The sequence below is a fragment of the Lepisma saccharinum genome, chromosome 11 (assembly GCF_977018435.1).
Source record: "Lepisma saccharinum chromosome 11, izLepSacc3.1, whole genome shotgun sequence".
Taxonomy (NCBI): domain Eukaryota; kingdom Metazoa; phylum Arthropoda; class Insecta; order Zygentoma; family Lepismatidae; genus Lepisma; species Lepisma saccharinum.
Window position 1 is genome coordinate 75,189,617 of NC_139239.1, and position 18,602 is coordinate 75,208,218.

General features: G+C 37.9%; 1 protein-coding gene across 1 annotated transcript in view; it reads left to right on the forward strand.

Moving 5' to 3' along the window:
• LOC145994927 (uncharacterized) overlaps positions 1-16,245 on the forward strand; it is a 108,690-nt gene extending 92,445 nt beyond the window's left edge. The window contains exons 13-16 of the mRNA XM_083131424.1: positions 5,779-5,984; positions 6,266-6,355; positions 13,265-13,392; positions 15,896-16,245. Coding sequence (XP_082987550.1) covers positions 5,779-5,984; positions 6,266-6,355; positions 13,265-13,392; positions 15,896-16,070 — 599 coding nt within the window. The 3' untranslated portion in view covers positions 16,071-16,245. The remainder of the gene's footprint in view (positions 1-5,778; positions 5,985-6,265; positions 6,356-13,264; positions 13,393-15,895) is intronic.
• Positions 16,246-18,602: the final 2,357 nt, after the last annotated feature.

Consider the following 18,602-nt stretch of genomic DNA (forward strand, 5'->3'; position numbering starts at 1 on the left):
TTTAACAGTTTAAACGTAAAACACATAAACACAAACGGCGTTACTTTTCGGATCTTTAACAAGTTACGGTCTGTTTTAAAAATATATATGAAATTGAAACTTTAAAGGACTTTAATTAATTAAAAACACAATTAACTTCAGCAATACTCTCTGCTGTGACCCACTAAGTACACACACCATGGTGTGATTGAGTCGTATCGTTTATAGCCGAAATATCATAAGTCCCGCACCAAATTTACGTTAAAAAAAAAATACCAAATTGTTCAAGAGACTACTGCAAAAACAAGGGTCATCAGAATCAAGTGCCACTTTCAAAATTTAGATAAAATCCTGGGAATTGATGAAAATTTCCCAGGTGGTAGTTTTGTCATAGCCATCAGGGCCTGACCGAAGGTACCGGGTTCAAGCGATCCACGGCGTTACTAGGACCGGAATGACAAAGGCTCGTCGGTAGACGTGCCCGGGCTGGCCAAATTCTGGGCGGAATATGACACTCGAATGTCCGACATCGAACCTTCCGGCGCACGGAATGACGGACGTACCTTATGCCACATCGCATCGACGCGGAAAACCGCGACGAAGGAAAAGCGCAGAGCTGTTGCCTCATTGCCCGTGGCTACCAAAGGAAACATTCTATTTTTGTTTCCTCCGCATTGTAATGTGCTTTAATGCAGCGGGTGATTAGCCTATTGGGTGGCTGTGGTGGGTAAGGACTGAATTAAAGCTGAGTATCGACATTAACCATCATTAACATTAAAACTGCGTGCTACGCAGCTTTCTCCAAAAATAAAGATTCGCGGAGAAAAAAACAATTCTGACATGTCACTATTTAACGAATTTCAATTTTCATTTATTTCAGAGTGAAATAAATGAAAAAAATTCCGCAACTCCACTACGTAGCGATGCCTATCCTTTCAATTTTCATGTCTGTTTAGGAAAACAAGGCATGACGCTTTTCATTTCCAAAAGAACCACGTTGCTCAAATTTTTCATCACATTTCCGTAAAAATGGATGAAAAGCCCACGCATCTCAAACCACGTAGCGTTCCTCTGAACGCAGGGATCTTAAATAGGGATGTAACTCGCCCCTCCCGATTAGTACTTGTTGATGGTAGAGACAGCCCTGAACGGGCAGGTACAAATATCTAACTTATCATTTAAAATAGACTCATGATTCGTTTTTAGACTGAAGTGAGCAATGCGAATGGCAGAATGGGTGTAGACTAGCTTACCCTGTTCGGTTTAGAAATAAGACCAGTAACTCCTGCTTCTCCGATGATTCCAGATTAAAAGACCTCGTGTCGCTCTCATGCGCACCTATTTAAACCCTCGCTTGGCCTCTCGTCACCTCTTGCCAAAGGCCAGTGTTCTTACCATTTCCTGTAGAAAGCTTATTCTACACATTTCTGAGCAGGAGCTGACAAGGTCTGCCAGGGTCAATATTTCTTAATCGAACAGGGCATGGTACGTAATAAGATTCGTGGTGGCATAGTGGTAACATACAGGGGATGGACAAAAATATGGAAACACCTGCAAAGAAAAGCTGGAATGCTGTAACTAATAAGGTGCAGGACCGCCTTTAGCTTCCAAAATGGCCTGCAGTCTCCGAGCAATGCACAAATACAAGTCCTTGATGGTGGATAATGGGATCTTGCACCATTCTTCAAGCAAGACATGGTCACAATCCTTCTCAGTGTCCACCTGTCTTTGTCACGCAGTGTACATTTTCGTCCACGCAGGTGTTTATCTGATGATGTCTTTCCAGACACATTATTATGTCATCATGATCTTGGATAGAGTCCCTCTCGATATGCCAAATAACATGGCTACTTTGGTAACCGAGGTGCCTGCAAGGCACTGTCAGTTCGGACATGATTCAGCATAAACTGCACTGCATGCTATCTACAGTGCAACTGTCGACTCCTACCAGTCCGACAGGATCCTATCTCACGGCACAAAACAAAAGAATGTCACACCTCGTCCGATTTCAAGTGGAAAAATTGCATCCATATCACCCGTTCCGATGTTGTGGTGTTTCCATATTTTTGTCCTTCCCCTGTAATTGCCTTGTAATAAGCGGTCCCAGGTTCTGATACCCAATGGAGGTGCATAGTGGTTTGTATCCCACTTTAAACTGTAGGTCCAGTCCCAATTGGCCTAGGTGTGCATAAGAATGAACTTAAAATGAAACTCAAAATAAAAATAAATTGGAATATTTGAACAGTCTCCCTGGGCCAGCCAAGCCTCTTATCACCTTGGGAGGTAAAGGCAGCGGGTGCATGGCTGAAAGTTCTGAATGTGTGGTGCTATGTCTCCTCACCATTTATGTGACTCCATGGCACAGTGCAGTGCACAGAGACAACCTTAGCTATATTTGATGAGTAACGTGCAATTTTTCCTTTGCTTCCATGTTAAATATCCATTATGTATTAAAATGTTATTTGCGGGCAATCGGTGATTATTTACTTGTACTGATTTAAGTTAAACTTTTGATCACTGATTTACTTGTACTCTGATGTTTCTGAGACTTGTTCTGTCGCTGTCTTCAGAGATCTGATGTTAATTTTAATAGTCACCTGGCCAGGCTCCATGGCACAGTGGTTAGCACAGCATGGTACAACACCAGGGGTCCTGGGTTTGAATCCCAGCCTTGTCATGGGTGTTATTTGTGAATGTCCCTTCATCAATTTCATCCTCATCTTCGCGATTAGCCAAATGTGGCAGAAATGTGAAGTAAAATAAACAAAATCAATCAATCAGTCATCTGCATAATATACAGATGTGAACTAAAAGTGTTGTTCATGTGTGTCTGTGATTGTCCCTTGATCTCTTTCATCTTATCACCATTCATCTACATCTTTGCAATTAGCCAAAAAAGCAGAAACATGAAGTAAAACACATCAAATCATTCATTCATTCAAATCATTGAAGAGTGGAATGCCCTGGTTGATTCTTCAGCAGTGGTGAAGGCTCCAGTACAGTGTTGGGCGATATATCATCCAGACTGATATATCACAATATTGAAGAAATATTGTCCAGGTGATATCAACTAGACCATATATCATCACAATATATTTTGCCATATATATATTGTGTTGGCGAAATACCGTCACAACATTTTGATGATATGTATCGCATTGGTGATATATCATCACAATATTTGGTGATATATATCATGATATATTGTCACGATATTTTAGCAGTATATATCGTGTCAGTGATATTTTGTCACGATATTTGGCAATATATATCATGGAGACGATATATCACGATCCAGAAAAAAATATCGTATTGTATCATCTGTGACGATATAAAGGGTGACTTGTTGTAAATGGACATTTATCAAATGAAGAGTACGCAGTTGTTGTGCAAGAGAAAATGAGTTTATTTGTATGAAACGTAAGGTCAACTGTTACCATTTGAGTTGACATAGTCGGGTATGGAAAATGACGTCATGCAGGTGGCGGCCATCCTCTTGAATGCAGAGTTCCATTCTCCGCCAGAAGTCTGCCATGACGTGGGCCAACAGCTCTCGATCAATCAAATGCACCTCGTGGGTAATGGCAGGTTGCAACTCCTGTAATGTATGGGGTGTGTGACAATAAACATGTTCTTTCAAGTACCCCATAGGAAAAAGTCACAGGCGGACAGGTCCAGTGACCTGGGGGGCCACGGCACGTCACCAAAGTGCGAAATGAGCTGTCCAGGGAACATGTTCCTCAAAACTGCCATAAAGTGGTGCTGTATTGTCCACTGCTCCATTGGAACTGAAATGGCAGGCTGCCCCGAAGCGAATGGCTCCTCCCCTAGCTCCCTCCCACCGCTACCGAATGTGTACTAGCCACTTGCAAACCGCCCGTTTCCCACAAGTCACCCTTTATACCGCTATATCAAATTTCTGTTATTTTCCATCCCTACTCCAGTATGTTCGGTGGCCGCAGTGGCTCAGTCGGTAACGTGTCTGACTACCATGCTCAAGGTCCCGGGTTCAATCCCCGGCCGGTTCAAATCCGGGAACTTTTCTAAGGTTGGAAGCAGCCCCGGCGCCCACCCAGCGTCGAATAACATGGAAACCCTGGGGGGTAAAGGCGGTCAGGGGCATGATGCTGATCACATCACCCCCACTCATGACCGGATCAAGAAAGTGTGGGGCGTTACCCCCACACCCCCTATACGCCTTCATGGCATGGTGCTATGCACAGGGGAGCACTTTACCTTTTTTTTTTTACCTTCTTTACTCCAGTATGTTCAGGCTGGCAAGAAACATTGCTGAGATCTGTAACAATGTGTGCTGTTAATAAGAAACTGTTATTGCCTTCATTTAGTTCACTGTTTTGCCACTAGAGAAGTTTATACTGCATATAAATTATAAATAACTTGGGAGAGTTGTCATTGTGTTTTACTACATTACAATTGCAAGCTAAGATGTGCTACAGAACTACATTATTATTTGTCACAATACAATGAATATTTATCAGATAAAGAGGTGATTAAAAGTTAATTAGACTGAATTATTTGTGGAAATGAATAACTTTCCATGTTGATGAGTAAACAGGCGAGAAAAATAAAACCTTCATTAAATGAGTATCAGGTTTTAATTTACTTATACTGAATGAAATACAAATATACCTAATACTTATGGATACCAAAAATAGTGTGCTGATATAAAGAACTAGAAGATATGTTTTTACCTGCCCTGATGCTTTAGGAAAGTGTTTAATGATTTTGATATTAAATGTTATGAAAGAATAATTGTACCATTTATGGATTAATATATGGTTCTGGTGGGTCTTAGAAAGGAAAAAGTTCCTTAACAGAAATTCATTTTACAAAAAGAGAGTACTTCAATTTATGTTAAAAAAAAAATATATAACAAAAATGTCAGAATGGTGCATCCAGTTACATAATATTGAAATAACAGATTGGTAAAATTGTGGGACATTTATTAATAAACCAATATCAAGGTGTCTACAAGTAAAAAAAAAAGTAAATAAATCAACAAATATGTCAAGATGTCAATAAAATGTCAAGAAATTATACTTGTGGTCAAGAATTTTTGCTATCACAATGACTGATTGATTTAGTTTGTTTTACTTCACTTTTCTGCCCCTTTGGCTAATCGTGAAGATGAAGATGAAGCTAATTGCAAAGATGAGGATGAATAGTTATAAGAAAGATGGATGAAGGGACAATCACAAGCATATAGGGATGACAACATGAGCCCCATATAAGATTATACTGGCTGCGAGTCCAGATGCCAGTCTCTCGCTATTCTGCCAAATGCAGTCCAGGATGCATTAATAGATGAAGCAAGTGTAATTCTCTTGTTAAATACAGCTTCAGTTTCCATCTTAACTGGTCTTTCATTGAATAAATATTTATTTTCTTAAGTGCTAATTTCCAACTTTACCTAAGTAGGGGCTGATTAAATAAAGGTTAAGAAAAACAAGAACGGTCATGAAAAAGTCAAGAATTGTGGATTTGTTATTTTGGTAGGTACCCTGAATATGCTTTTATTGACAATGTGCTGCAGTCCCATGCTTACCTCACACATTCAAAAGGCTCTGTAAAAGTATTTGACCCAAATTAGCCATTCAGTTTGGAACCTAATTTGCTTTTCATGGTGTGAACTACCCTTAATTCCATTTTCTGTAACAGTAGCTCCATGCGAAAGGAACGTTTATGCACAAAATATTTAGGTAAACCTTTATAATTCATTTATCGTTTTTATTTAAACACAAAGTGCATTAGTTGAAAGTCCCTTAATTTTTCTTGCAGATAGAGAGTTTGACTTTGATGGTGAGCCACCTGAGACTGAAACCTCAGTCACCAATCATATCAATAATTATGCTGCCAGAAATGAACTAAAACCAATTCTGCTGTGTCCTGCTTGTGGTGAATTTGTCATTGCTAGATGCCATGAGGATGGCAGATTTTACAGAGCCAAGGTTCTGGAGTCGTGTCCAGACACTCAGATGGTTATGGTAATTACTTATACTTTTATTCCGTGTATTCTGAGGGTTTTAACTAGTTTTATGTTTACGTATATGCAAAATGAAAATGAAGCTTTAGCTAGCTCTAGCCTAGCTAGCCTCTCCGTGTGGTAACTTTTCAGGTTCACACTTTTCAAACTTGCCATGATGTATAATCTTCTTGTCACTGATCTTAGTGAGTTCAGTTAATACGTTTGTTCATTATTTTTTCACTATTTTGTAAGGAAGTTGGTCCTTAGGAAGTATTAATTGATATTGTGTTTTTATTTCAGGTGTTTTTTGTTGATTATGGAAGGAAACAGGGATGCAAGTTTAGTGAACTTCGGCAAATTGAACCAGAATTCATGTACCTTGCAGAACAGGTTAGTCATTTTTTTCTTCATGTTTGATCATTTTCTTTCAGTGTCTGTAAGCATCAGGTACATTGTTTGAATTCAAATATTATTAATGATAGATAGCCTAGATATCATATTCATTCCACAAGTTATTTTTATGCATTCTCACCAGGGATGTACTTGCGATTTGGTCAAGCATTTTTTCTTTAATGCTGCAAGTCACAATGTTCTATACATAGCTGTAGACGATGTTGCGCATGATGAAACTTTCATTCCTTTTAATCCCAGCCCAGGCATGGGTGGCCTTTCTGTGTCCCTTCATCAATTTCATCAGATCATCATTCTCACGATTAGCCAATAGTAGCAGTAAAGTGAAGTAAAATAAACCAAATCAATTTTATGCCTTATCCAGACTTTTAACATAACAAACTTTCTTTCTTGTTTCAAGTTGCCCTTAGTGTTTCAAGATTTATGTGTGGCACGCAAGTCAGAATGAAGGCCTATCTAACCCTTACAACGCTCAGTTAGTGTAGTGGTTGCTTGCCTTAAGTTGAAAAATAAACTCATATTTCAAATTCAGAAACATTTTTTATGTAAAAGGTACTAAATAAGCACGTACAGGGTAAGTAAAAAAGAACTTTACGTATTTATTATGAATTAACTATTGAAGGTAGGAGAACATACGAGGCATCAAAATACAATACAAAGTTTTATTCGTACTACGCAAAGCACACTATGTTGTTAGCGGAGTGCTGTAACAACAAAGTGCATGGAGCTTAGTACGACAACAATGGCGTCTGATAGAGAGAAGGCGTTCTGTGTGTTGGAGTTGGTGAAGCCAGATTCCATCACAATGGTACAATGCCATTTCCGCACACATTTTGTTAAAGATCCACCATTTCAGAAAAACATCTAATGTTGGTACCATCAATTTGAAGAGACTGGTTCCGTGTGTAAACGACAGAGCACAGAGTGGCCACGTGTGTCAGATGCAAACGTTGACAGAATCGGAGAACCTTTCACAAGCCCAAAAAATTCACGTACCAAGCCAGTCGTGAGCTGCAGCTGCCTCAAAAACCCGTATGGTGTGTTCTTCGTTAGCGACTGGTCACCAAGCCATACAAATTGCATCTGGTACAAGGGCTGAAACCAATGACAGATCCTGCGTCACACATTCTGCATAGAAATGCAAGAGGGCAAGATTTTGTACGCCGCCTAGTTTTCTCGAACGAAGCAACATTCCATCTTAACGGAAATGTCAATCGTCGTAATGTGCACATATGGGGCACACATAACCCACATGCCATTATTGAGCACGTCCGGAATTCACCCAAGATCAACATTTTTTGTGCCATATCACAAAGGAAAGTCTATGGTCCATTCTTCTTCGATGAGGGCGCTGTAACTGGGGTGACCTATCTTCGCATGCTGCAGCAGTGGCTAATCACGCAGCTATATGAGGACTCCACGGACTACCTGTTCCAACAAGACGGAGCACCACCCCATTATCACCTTGCAGTCCGGCATTACCTGAATGAACATCTGCCTCATCGCTGGATTGGCCTTGCTACTGCCAATGACCTGACATGTTGCAAGTGGCCACCCAGGTCACCTGACATGTCGCAAGTAGCCACCCAGGTCACCTGACATGTAGCAAGTGGCCACCCAGGTCACCTGACCTAACCCCCTCTGAGATTTCTTTCTGTGGGGGTATGTGACGGATGCTCTTGGCCCCTGCCAAGAGATGTGCTGGAGTTACGTGTTGCTACTGGCATCGCAACCATCGGCATGCTGTCTCATGTATGGCAAGAACTCAATTACCACCTGGGCATATGCCGTATGACACGCGGCTTCCACCTTGAATGTTTATGAATCTTTGTGATGTAAGTAAAACTCTCAGAGTTGTGTTGTATTTTGGTGCCTTGTACGTTCTCCTACCTTCAATAGTTTATTCATAATAAATACCCTGTACATTGGAATAAGTGTCATTTCAATGAAAATATTGGAACATTTCACGGCCATAAGCCAACCACGGACCCACTTTGGGAACTACTGATCTAGAACAATGGCTTCATAACACAATGAAATAAAATTAATAGCCACTACACAATAGTGGTTGGATGTCAGTTACAGAAGTTGAAACATAAATAAAAGTGTACATAAACAATGACGAAAATCAAGCATTTCCTTTTGAGGCCATTCAGATTGTGGGCTAGAATGACTAGTCTACCCAGAAATTTTGAAAGGAAAGATATGAGAGGGATATAGCTTCTATCTTTGAGTGTGTATGTGTACTTAGAGATATATAATACACTCACAATATCTTCTAAAACTAACTAAAAAAATCGAACTCTCTAGCCTTCTTAAACCCAAAGGTTCATGGGGCTGCAGCAATGCAGGCCTTCCATCTGTCCCTATCCTGAGCAAGATCTATATACTCTTTTGTATACCTACCGATTTCCTCACAATATCTTGTATATGCAAATATACATGGAATCACTTTGAGAAAGTATATTGGTTCCCAATTTATTTATTTGTTAATACTATCTGATACAGTACTAGTCCAGTTATGTAAAAATGCCTAAATCTTGATATGGTTTTTGTGACAAAATTCAGTAATATATATGCTTTGAAAACCATGTATTTTTTTTAGCAACAAATTTTAAGAATATTTTGAGCACAAGATAATAGAAAACATGAAAATGTTGCATTATATTATTTGTTTTAACATTTTGAACTATTTACAATAATTTCAAATTTGTTATATGGCAGGGATGGGCCAGAGTAATTGGTATTCTATCAATGTAGGTATATTCTGTGTAGCAAGTTTATTGGTAAAATAAATAATCTGCTGTAATTTAGTGAAAAATTCTGCCATTTTTGTAATTTCTTTTATGGATATAAATGTATAATTCAGATGCTAAGGTTTTAAGGTAAATCTCTCAATACAGTGGAAATCTTCATGGTCCAAACCGAGGGAAATACAGTCAACTCTCGATACAACGACCTTTCACAGTTTCCGGGAAAAGGGTCGTTATTGGAATTTGCACCAATTTTCAGCTTAAACGAAGCTCAAACGGACACAAAGATGCCTAGGAGACGGTAACACAATTTATCCTGGTAGTTATGCAACCTGTTATGCACATGATGCGTGTTGTGAGAAGGAAAATAGAACCTGAAAACGTTTTCACAAATAAAGGATTTAAAATTCTGTTAATTTCTTTCAATTGTGCACAGTCGTTGCTCTTCAGGAAATTCTTACAATTCTAGTTCATGAGAAACCAGTTTGCACTGAGACCTACTGAAAGGAAAACAATCTCTCGCTTATTGCAAGCGAAACTCAAAGAATCTTCACACCAGTCACACTGGCGCCAGCAAAAGTCGGTAGATAATCGGGCAGAATGAATGTTGGATTTTGTACTGGTCTACTGGAGCATTGTCTGTTACAAGATTAACTGGTAAGATAAGATCTCTCGGGAGAAACAACACAACCTTTCTAGGCACCTGACCAAAAAAAAAAAAAAAAAAAAAGGCGGGGCTGTAAATTTTGTTCTGGTTCGGCTGTGTAAAATACAACGTAAAAAAAAGTCACGTTTTCTTCGCTTCAACCAACTTCATAGTCAACCTTTCCCCATTCAAGGGAGCAGTCTAAACTCCTTCCTGGACTTGCATTGTAATCCAGCGTGAAAAAGGAAACACACAACTTGCGACCTGTTTTCACCCAATACATATTCTAGGACACATCATTAAACAGCGTCGCAGTCGATAATCATTCGGGTTTGGAATTGGATTTCACTTTAAACTATATATTTAGTCCCGATTAGCCCATCAGCATAAAATGAACTCAAAACAAGCTTTATGAAACCTGCGCATTTTTAGACATTGTTATTTACTCTCACGTTAATCGATGATTTAATGTTGGATTTAGGAGTATTCTCGATGTCAAACATCCGCTCCTCCAAACATTTTCCACTTGAATAATGTTTCTTTAAATCGGTATCAGCGTCCATTCCTACATTGAGTACTTTTCTTTTCTCCCACATGAATGGTTCTAGAGAAAAGTGGTGATTATATTGTGTGCATTTTCTTCCAACATGCTCCGAGTGTTGAGGAAGTTTATTCTTGTCAGATGCAAAATAAAATTTACAGTTTTGCTTATCAGAAGGCGCAGAACATAAAGTTGTTTTAACTCTTGTTTTTCTTTCTGGAGATCGAATTTCCTTATCTTCAAATCAAAACAGCTTTGCAAGGTTCAAAACAATGACTTTTTCCTTTGCGCTGGATGAGTCATCGCTGTTATCGGCAAGCGACAGCTTTGCATAAAAACACTGGTGCCAGCTGCATCCTAAAAACAAGGAGACCGGGTGGAAGTTCGAGCAACAGGTGGTCAAAGAGAAAATCCTCAGCAATTAAGATAACTCAACTGTCAAAGACTGAACTTTTATCAGCAGTGTGAAGAAGAAAGAAATTACCCTTGGTTTACATTTTACAATGCACCAGACAATATTACGGGCAATTTCCTATGCAGTAAATAGTATTAAAAGAAAAAAATAGGACCTGAATTCTCCAATTATCACATTGCCCTGCACACCAGTGACGGAAAATGAGCTGGGAAGGGGGAGGACTTTTTTTTTTCCAAGAATGTATCCAGAACTGGTTGCCCCATTTTAGACGCCAAAGGAAAGGAAGAGCGGTCCACTTCCACCCTCACCTGAAATCACCCAGTGTGCACACACGAGCAAGAAAGAGCAAGAAAATCGTGGCTGAAACAATCGTCATCGCTGCCCCACCCCTCCCCCCACACGTTTGCTGAGAGGAAAGAGAGAGAAGTCACTCAGCCAACGGAACACTTTTTTGCAAATATTACGACATTAGCATATGAAGTGGGAAACTGGAGTTATGATGCACGTAAGATCGAAGTAAACTTTTGCGTAAGCTTGGATGACAAATCATTAAGTGGGTTGACGATCTTTAGTTGGCCTATGTGGCTTTATTATCTCTAATAGTTTCGCTTTTTTATGAAGTGTTACAGGGAACAAAGAACACGTTTTGAATGAAAGTGGTTACTGGAAGTTGTCTGCTACAAGGGCAAGAGTTGCTCACTCACGGGGACCTGCTGAAATCTAGGTCAGAGCTGGACAGACGGTCCAGACTTCCAGGAACCACGCATCTGTATTTTGGAACATTCCTGCGATCTTGTCTCTAATTTCTCAAGGTGGTGTCCTCCCCCTCCCCCATTCAGTTGTCAGCAGCTCTTAGGACAAGGAAACAAGTCAATGTCGATTTAAAATAACATATAAGCACATTTCGATCTTCTCTTCTCGCGTATGCAAGAGCAAGCGAAATCACAATGGCAAAACAAGCCTGGCGCATAAGTAGCGACCGTCGCTGCGCTTGGGGGAGGGGATGACAGAGGTCAGGTGCTTTTGGATATCACTCAAGTGTGGTGTGGTGGTGTATATTTTTAGATCAGGCCCACATGTGACCCGCAGAGTGCTCGTGAAGGGAATTGCAACACAGCGAATAAAATGAGTGCAACAAACATATTTTTCGGCCGATTTCCTTGATTTTTTTTTCTTTTTTTTTTTTTTACGGTTCCCGGGAAAAGGGTCATTACTTCGAGAGGGTCGTTAAATCCAGGGTCTTAGAATCGAGAGTTGACTGTACTATGAAATTTTTCCTTGATTTTACATTTTCTTGCATTTTAAGTTCTTTCATCTTGGTCCCCTGAAGAACGTAAAAACCGAGGTTCCATTGCATGCAGTTTCTCAGACAAAGCTCACTGCAATCACATGCTTATATACATTAATTTAGGCAGAAGTAAATAATATTACGGTTGGGATATCGGTGTATTGGTTTAATGGTAAAATTACCGATTATTTTACTGATCCAATATATGTATAGCGCTGCGATGCCAAGGGTCCCGGGTTTGAATCCCGGTCGGGCTTGTGAATGTCCATCAATTTCGCCATTTCATCACTCATCCCCATCTTCGCAAATTAGCCAAGAGGCACAAAACACGAAGTAAAATAAACTAAATCAATCAATCAATCAATCAATCAATCAATATATGTATAAATTTCTTATAATCTTGTGCAAAATTCTACCATCTTCTTCTATATATATAAAAATGGATGTATGTGTGTGGGTGTGTGTGTGTATAACTCTTCTTTCGTGAGTTTAACTTGGTACACGTATCTCTTGCAATCTGGAAAGAATACTTTGGGGGGTAAGACACCCCTGGCACCCCTAGGGGTGACATGTAAAAAAAAATTGAAAACGTCCGATATTAAATTCCGCACAAACAGACATCCGTGACTCTCTGCAATCCCACACAACAATAGTGTTTCTCAGGTTGTCTAACATTCAGGCTGCTATTACTTTGTGTTGCGAAAAAGACCGATTTTAGTGTGGAATCCATAGTTTACGGGGTCGCTAAGATGAATAGTGACACTCCCAATGGCGTTCAACTCCAAGTTCATTTTGCACTATAGTTAGAATTCATTATTTTTCTGTCTAATAGAAGATTGGCATAAATAAATACCCGGGCAACATCAGGTAATCAGCTAGTTTGGTTATAATTTTTAAGGGTAATTCCCATGCCCTCCCTACTTTTTTAAAAAAGTAAATGTCTAAATATCCAACTTCTTTTGCACTGCAGTCCCCTGGAAACAAACATTTACTAAGGAGGTTAGCGAACCAATTTTATGTCGGATCAGTAGAATATCAGTTATCGGTGTCGGTTAATTTTATGTCTGTACTTTATCAGTATCGGCCAATCCCTAAATTGTATATTTGATTTTTGAGATTAGCAGGAGAATCTATTGAATACACGGTAGATTATTTAAGTTCCATATTTGATAATGTTTAACTAAATTATAATAACTTTATGATTGTTATTAATTTTTCTTTTAATTTCTTTGTACCTATTTACAGGCAGTAGAGTGCTTCTTGGCAAATTTTGAGCCTGATTTACATGCATCACCTGAAGCTTCCATGAAGGCAAATGATTATGCTAAATCTGTTCTTAGCAAAAAGAATGTCACAGTAACAATTGTTTCAAGGTATGTATTGCTGTGAAATACGTTATTTCATTTACCACTGGTAATCAATCTTCTTTCATATAATTTTATACATTTAGAAATAATATATGGATAATTGCTCACTATATATTATGCAAACTATTAAAACAAGCTTCTAAATTAGAATTTAAGTAAATTATTTAAATACTGTTTTTTGTACGCCACTGATTGTTCTCCATCGCACCCTTCTAATGACGGTTTCATCCGTGATTGTATGCAGGGAGGGTGACTGAGCTGAAGCAAGTGGCTATTTAAAACCACGCTGCTCTTGGGGTTAGTTCCACCAGTGGAAACAGCGTTGGCAGGAGAAAACTGCTTGTTCCTTCCTGCTTGCTGTGCCATGCGTGGCAGAAGCAGTGTTGGTACATCAAGATAATTTTTTCTTGCTGCAGGGAATTCTAGGTTCAATTTCCGGTAAAAAGAAATTGATGAAAAATATAGAAATTTGCCTGAAAATTTGAAGTTGTCGGTTTTTAATTTTTGTTGTACTTGCATGTCTGCATTGGTGTTTTATTTATATTACATCTAATTAATCTAAATGGGATATATAATAGATATTAGGGATGGGCCGATACGAAATTTTGGCTGATACCGATAAAAGTAACGATATAAAATTTACCGATACCGATCCGATATAAAATTAGAAATGATTCTTGAAGAACCTGAAAGGTTCATTGACCTCCTTAATAAATGTGTGTTTCAAGGTGACTGCAGTGAAAAAAAAAATATGCATATTTAGATATTTACTTTTTTTTAGAAATTAGGGCTTTGAGATTATCCATAAAAATTACAACAAAATGGCAGAATTTTGCACTAAATTATCAGATATTTATCGATATATCAGATCGGTAAAATAATCGGTACTTTTACCGATATGCCTATATTGGCCAATACCGATAGAGTACTGATTAATCGGTCCCTTCCCTAATAGATATATACAATAAATAAGAATTGTTGTGGTAAAGTAGGTCAAATTTTCAAAATATGCTACTGCACTTAATATAATACTACAACACAGTTACCTTTATTGTGCCATGTAGCAGAATTAAGTAGCTAAATTTCCTAAATCTTCATACTGTGCGCTCTGAAGGAAGAAATTGTGATTTAGAATCAAGGGGGGAATCCATGAGTTGTTCATGCTCAACAAAAAATACGTGGGTTGGAAATTTAAGAGTGGCAGCTATTTATTCTCAAACGACACAAAAGAAATACCTCTGAGACTCCTTTACAGGCCTTTGATGTTGTCACCAGTATTGTGTACAACCGTTGCCAACAATGTGCAAGTCTGAGTATTTCTGTAGTAGTGCCTGTTTTGTTGATGGTTCGAATCGAGCGGTCTATTGCCTGAAGCATCTCTGGAACAGTTCGGAAGCTTCATCTTTGGGATCAAATCAAAATACGAGGCTTGTATCAGAGGCTGGTAGAGCATCTGCAATTTCCATCACGCTAACAAATCAGCCACAGGTTGCGCTACATGTACCTGAGCATTGTCATGCAAAATGATGAGGAGGATTCAGCAGAAAGTGTCACCTCTTCTTTCGCAATGCAGGTCTCAAGTTATGTTCCAAAAGTTAACAGTAATACTGCACATTGGCAGTCTGTTCTGGAGGTATGGTGAGAATCAGCAGAACTTTCACATTAGTGGGGTTTTGACTACACAAATTTAGACCGCCAACTCCAACGATACTCTATTCCTATCGTCACTGCACATGCACTTAGTGTTGGAAGGAAGAGTCCATTTACTGGGAGGTAGTTTAGGTATCAAACTAACATGTGGTATAAGTGAGAAGCACCGGTTCCATTTCATGGTGTATGTACAGCAGTGTTTGCACTATTAAATTTCCAACCCACGTATATACTTTAGGAATGGGACATATTAATTGGTACTCTGTTGGTATTGATCGAGATTGGAATATCGATATATTGGTTTCTCAGTAATTTTACCAATATAATATATTATAAATACAAGATTCTGACATTTTGTTATTTTTTTATGAATATCAAACATACAACTCATATGTGGATCTCATTTTCAAAATGCTTCTTTTCCTTTAAACAAGTCATGAAAAATGTGTAATTGTGTTAAAATGTACAAGTTGTATGGTCATGTGGTTTCATAGATCGATGGCGTAGTAGTGGTAATGTTGTCACCTTGTAATCAAGTGTTCCTGGGTTTGATACCCAGTAGAGGCACACAGTGGTTCAGATTGCACTTTAGTATAGGTCCAGTCTGTGCATAAAGTGAACTTAAAACAACAAATAAACAAACATTATCCTATTCCTCCGCTGCTAAATCTGCCAATGTTTACTACATTTTTTAAATTCCTTTTTATTATACATTCAAACTGTCTCGAATAAAAATTTCCAAGTTATTTTGCAATAATAGTCATACTAAAAGCTTCATTTCCTTCTAAAAAAAATACAGTGGTTTGAGATTTCAGGTATTTTGTGTTTTTTTTTAAACATACATGTTATCCTTTTTCAGGGAATGTGTAAATGCCACGGCTTATGTTCGGGTCCATGATGGCATGGCCGACTATGCCAAGAATCTTGTTCTGATGAAGTTTGGAAAATGGAATATGACAAGTGCTTCTCAACGGAAGCCAAGGATGCCAAGAGAATGGTGGAGTGGATTGGAACCTCGTCATGTACCAGGATAGAGGTAGAGTCAAGTGTTGCATAAATACTCGATGAGGAACTTGAAAGGTGCACTAATGGGCGTGTTTATTTTTTTGAAGAAACTTTTAGTCTCTCATAATCTTATTGTTTTATTGTGATTGTTTACACTTGTATGATATGCTCAGGTTTTATGAAGTAAAGAGATGTTTATTTTAATTGTGTGTCTTTGAGTTTTCTTAGTTTCATAAATGTGTAATTATGTAGTATATTGAGAATTGTTATAATAGAACAACATTGTACACTTGCTGTAAATAGAATATAATGTTAAGATGAAGTATTGTTTATAATTAATTTAAGAATTTTCTTATTTAAAATCAAAAATAATTTGATTTCACAGACTTGAATTTTAGGTAAGAACACTGATGTGATTTTGGCATGTTATGTACAGGGTGTTAAAAAAGCTAACACTCAGCACAAACCATTTTAGTTACCCATTTTTTGAAACACCCTGTACTAATAAAAGTAAAAGCTAAAGTTATGATAATAATGTTGCAGTTTCACAGTATTGGTCTTATATGGGGTTGATATAGATTGTAATATCTTTTACAATTGTTTTGTTGTCCATATTAATGTTTATTGTTGGTATTGTTTTGGATTCTTACATTTCATCAGAATTACTTAGATACAAAAGTGATATCAAATTGGCAGGTAGTATGCACAGGTTGAAGTCATAAAATCCCCAACTACAATAGTCTATGCATAGCATGTGCGATTGGTTTGGGAGCTTTCTTCTTCGCTTGGTATCTCAGCTGTAAAAAAAGGCACAACCAACAGCTTGCTTTGTTAAAAAGCATGGATCTTGTGATTTATAATTTCTATGTTACAACTCTTACTGATTGTATTCAGGATGGATGCAGTTTAAGAATTACTAATGTGATATCATATTTCCGCGTTGCACAATTGAGTGGTTATTTGCGATTACAGGGTAGCTACGATTTTTTGATTATGAAATTCCCTGACTTTTCCAGGTTTTCCAGACCAGAAACAAAATTTTTCCAGACATGTTCGTCGTCATGATTTTTGCTTCTGAACCTCATGTTTTTCAATAAAATATGCAGGCACGTTAATTATTATGAATATGAATATACACAATTATTAGCTGAAAATTTACCAAGTGATTAATACAATGCTATTCAATGAAAAAATAAAAACTATTGTACTTCCGCATTTTCACTAAGTCATTACAATTAAAGTGGTGTAAAAAATCAATAAAAAAATGTGGCATATATCAAAGCTGTACAATGTAAACTGTATACAACACAACCTCAATTATATCAATACAAATGAGAAACAACAGAAAATTAGGTCACGTACCTTTAGAAAATATGCAATAAGTTTAATGATTATATTTTTTTAATTTATTGAAAATAGTACATATTTCGGAAATTCAGAATGTGAATGGGGCTGGTGACCCACCATACACCAAAAAAAAAATATATACGTGGGCCATACTTTGGAATCAAAGATCTCCATTACTTGAGTTTTCCACATGCTGGAACCAATTTTATATTACGGGAAAACATAGAAATCTGTCTATTAAAAGGTAACAGTTCCGAATGTTTTATGATTTTTTCAAATTTTCCTAGCAGGAAGACTAATTATCATAGAATTTTGGCAATCATTGTGACACAAAATTTGAACCTTCCTTAAAATAATGAGCACTGTTTGGATTCAAAAAAAGTTAATTATGTTGAAAAGAAAACTTGAAAACGCCCTATGCAATCATACACACTTCCCACGGACAAGGTATTCTCCGGTTGACAAGCGACAGTAAGTATCATAAACTTGTGGGAATGAATGTAGAAATAAATCGGAACCTTAGTAGAGTGCATTCAGGGTCTTTATTTTAATTCTAAGACAACCAAACCTGACATTCCTAACCTAACCACAAAAGCATATATTGACAAAATCTTAAGTAATCGCTAAAAATTTGCATTTGTAGTATGATGAAATCGTAATAAAACAAAAGGAACTTGGGCCCATTTTCACCACTTTTCAGCATAATTTCATTCCACATGCAAAAAATACCTAAAATTACTATCAGCATCAAAGCAACATTCCTAACCTAACAACGATGTGTGACCAGCGTACGTTTAATTCCTCTATTTCGCACCAGTTTTTAAAAAATAAATTCATTCTACATGTACAAAACATGTGCATATTCGAATAATGACGTCACGATACTGCATAAAATCACTAATTTCTGGGGTGTAACACATCTCTGCAATGTAAAAACTACGACAACAAGCAAATGAACTAGTTGATCAGGTTGCTTCTGAACGAGTCGCAAATGAAGAACTCAAATTCACAGAACGGGTTCACGGGGAGAACGAAGTAGTGAGTCCCTTTGTTTTTACTAGGCATCCGCACCCGTCCAGTGTGACGTCAACCACAACCAGTTTACGTGAAATTCTGCTCTTCAAGGCAGAAAGCATTACATTGTCTTTGGTTCAAGGAGTATAAAGTTATTGTAGATCCAAAACCAATGAACTGTCCGAACACCAACCTGCTCC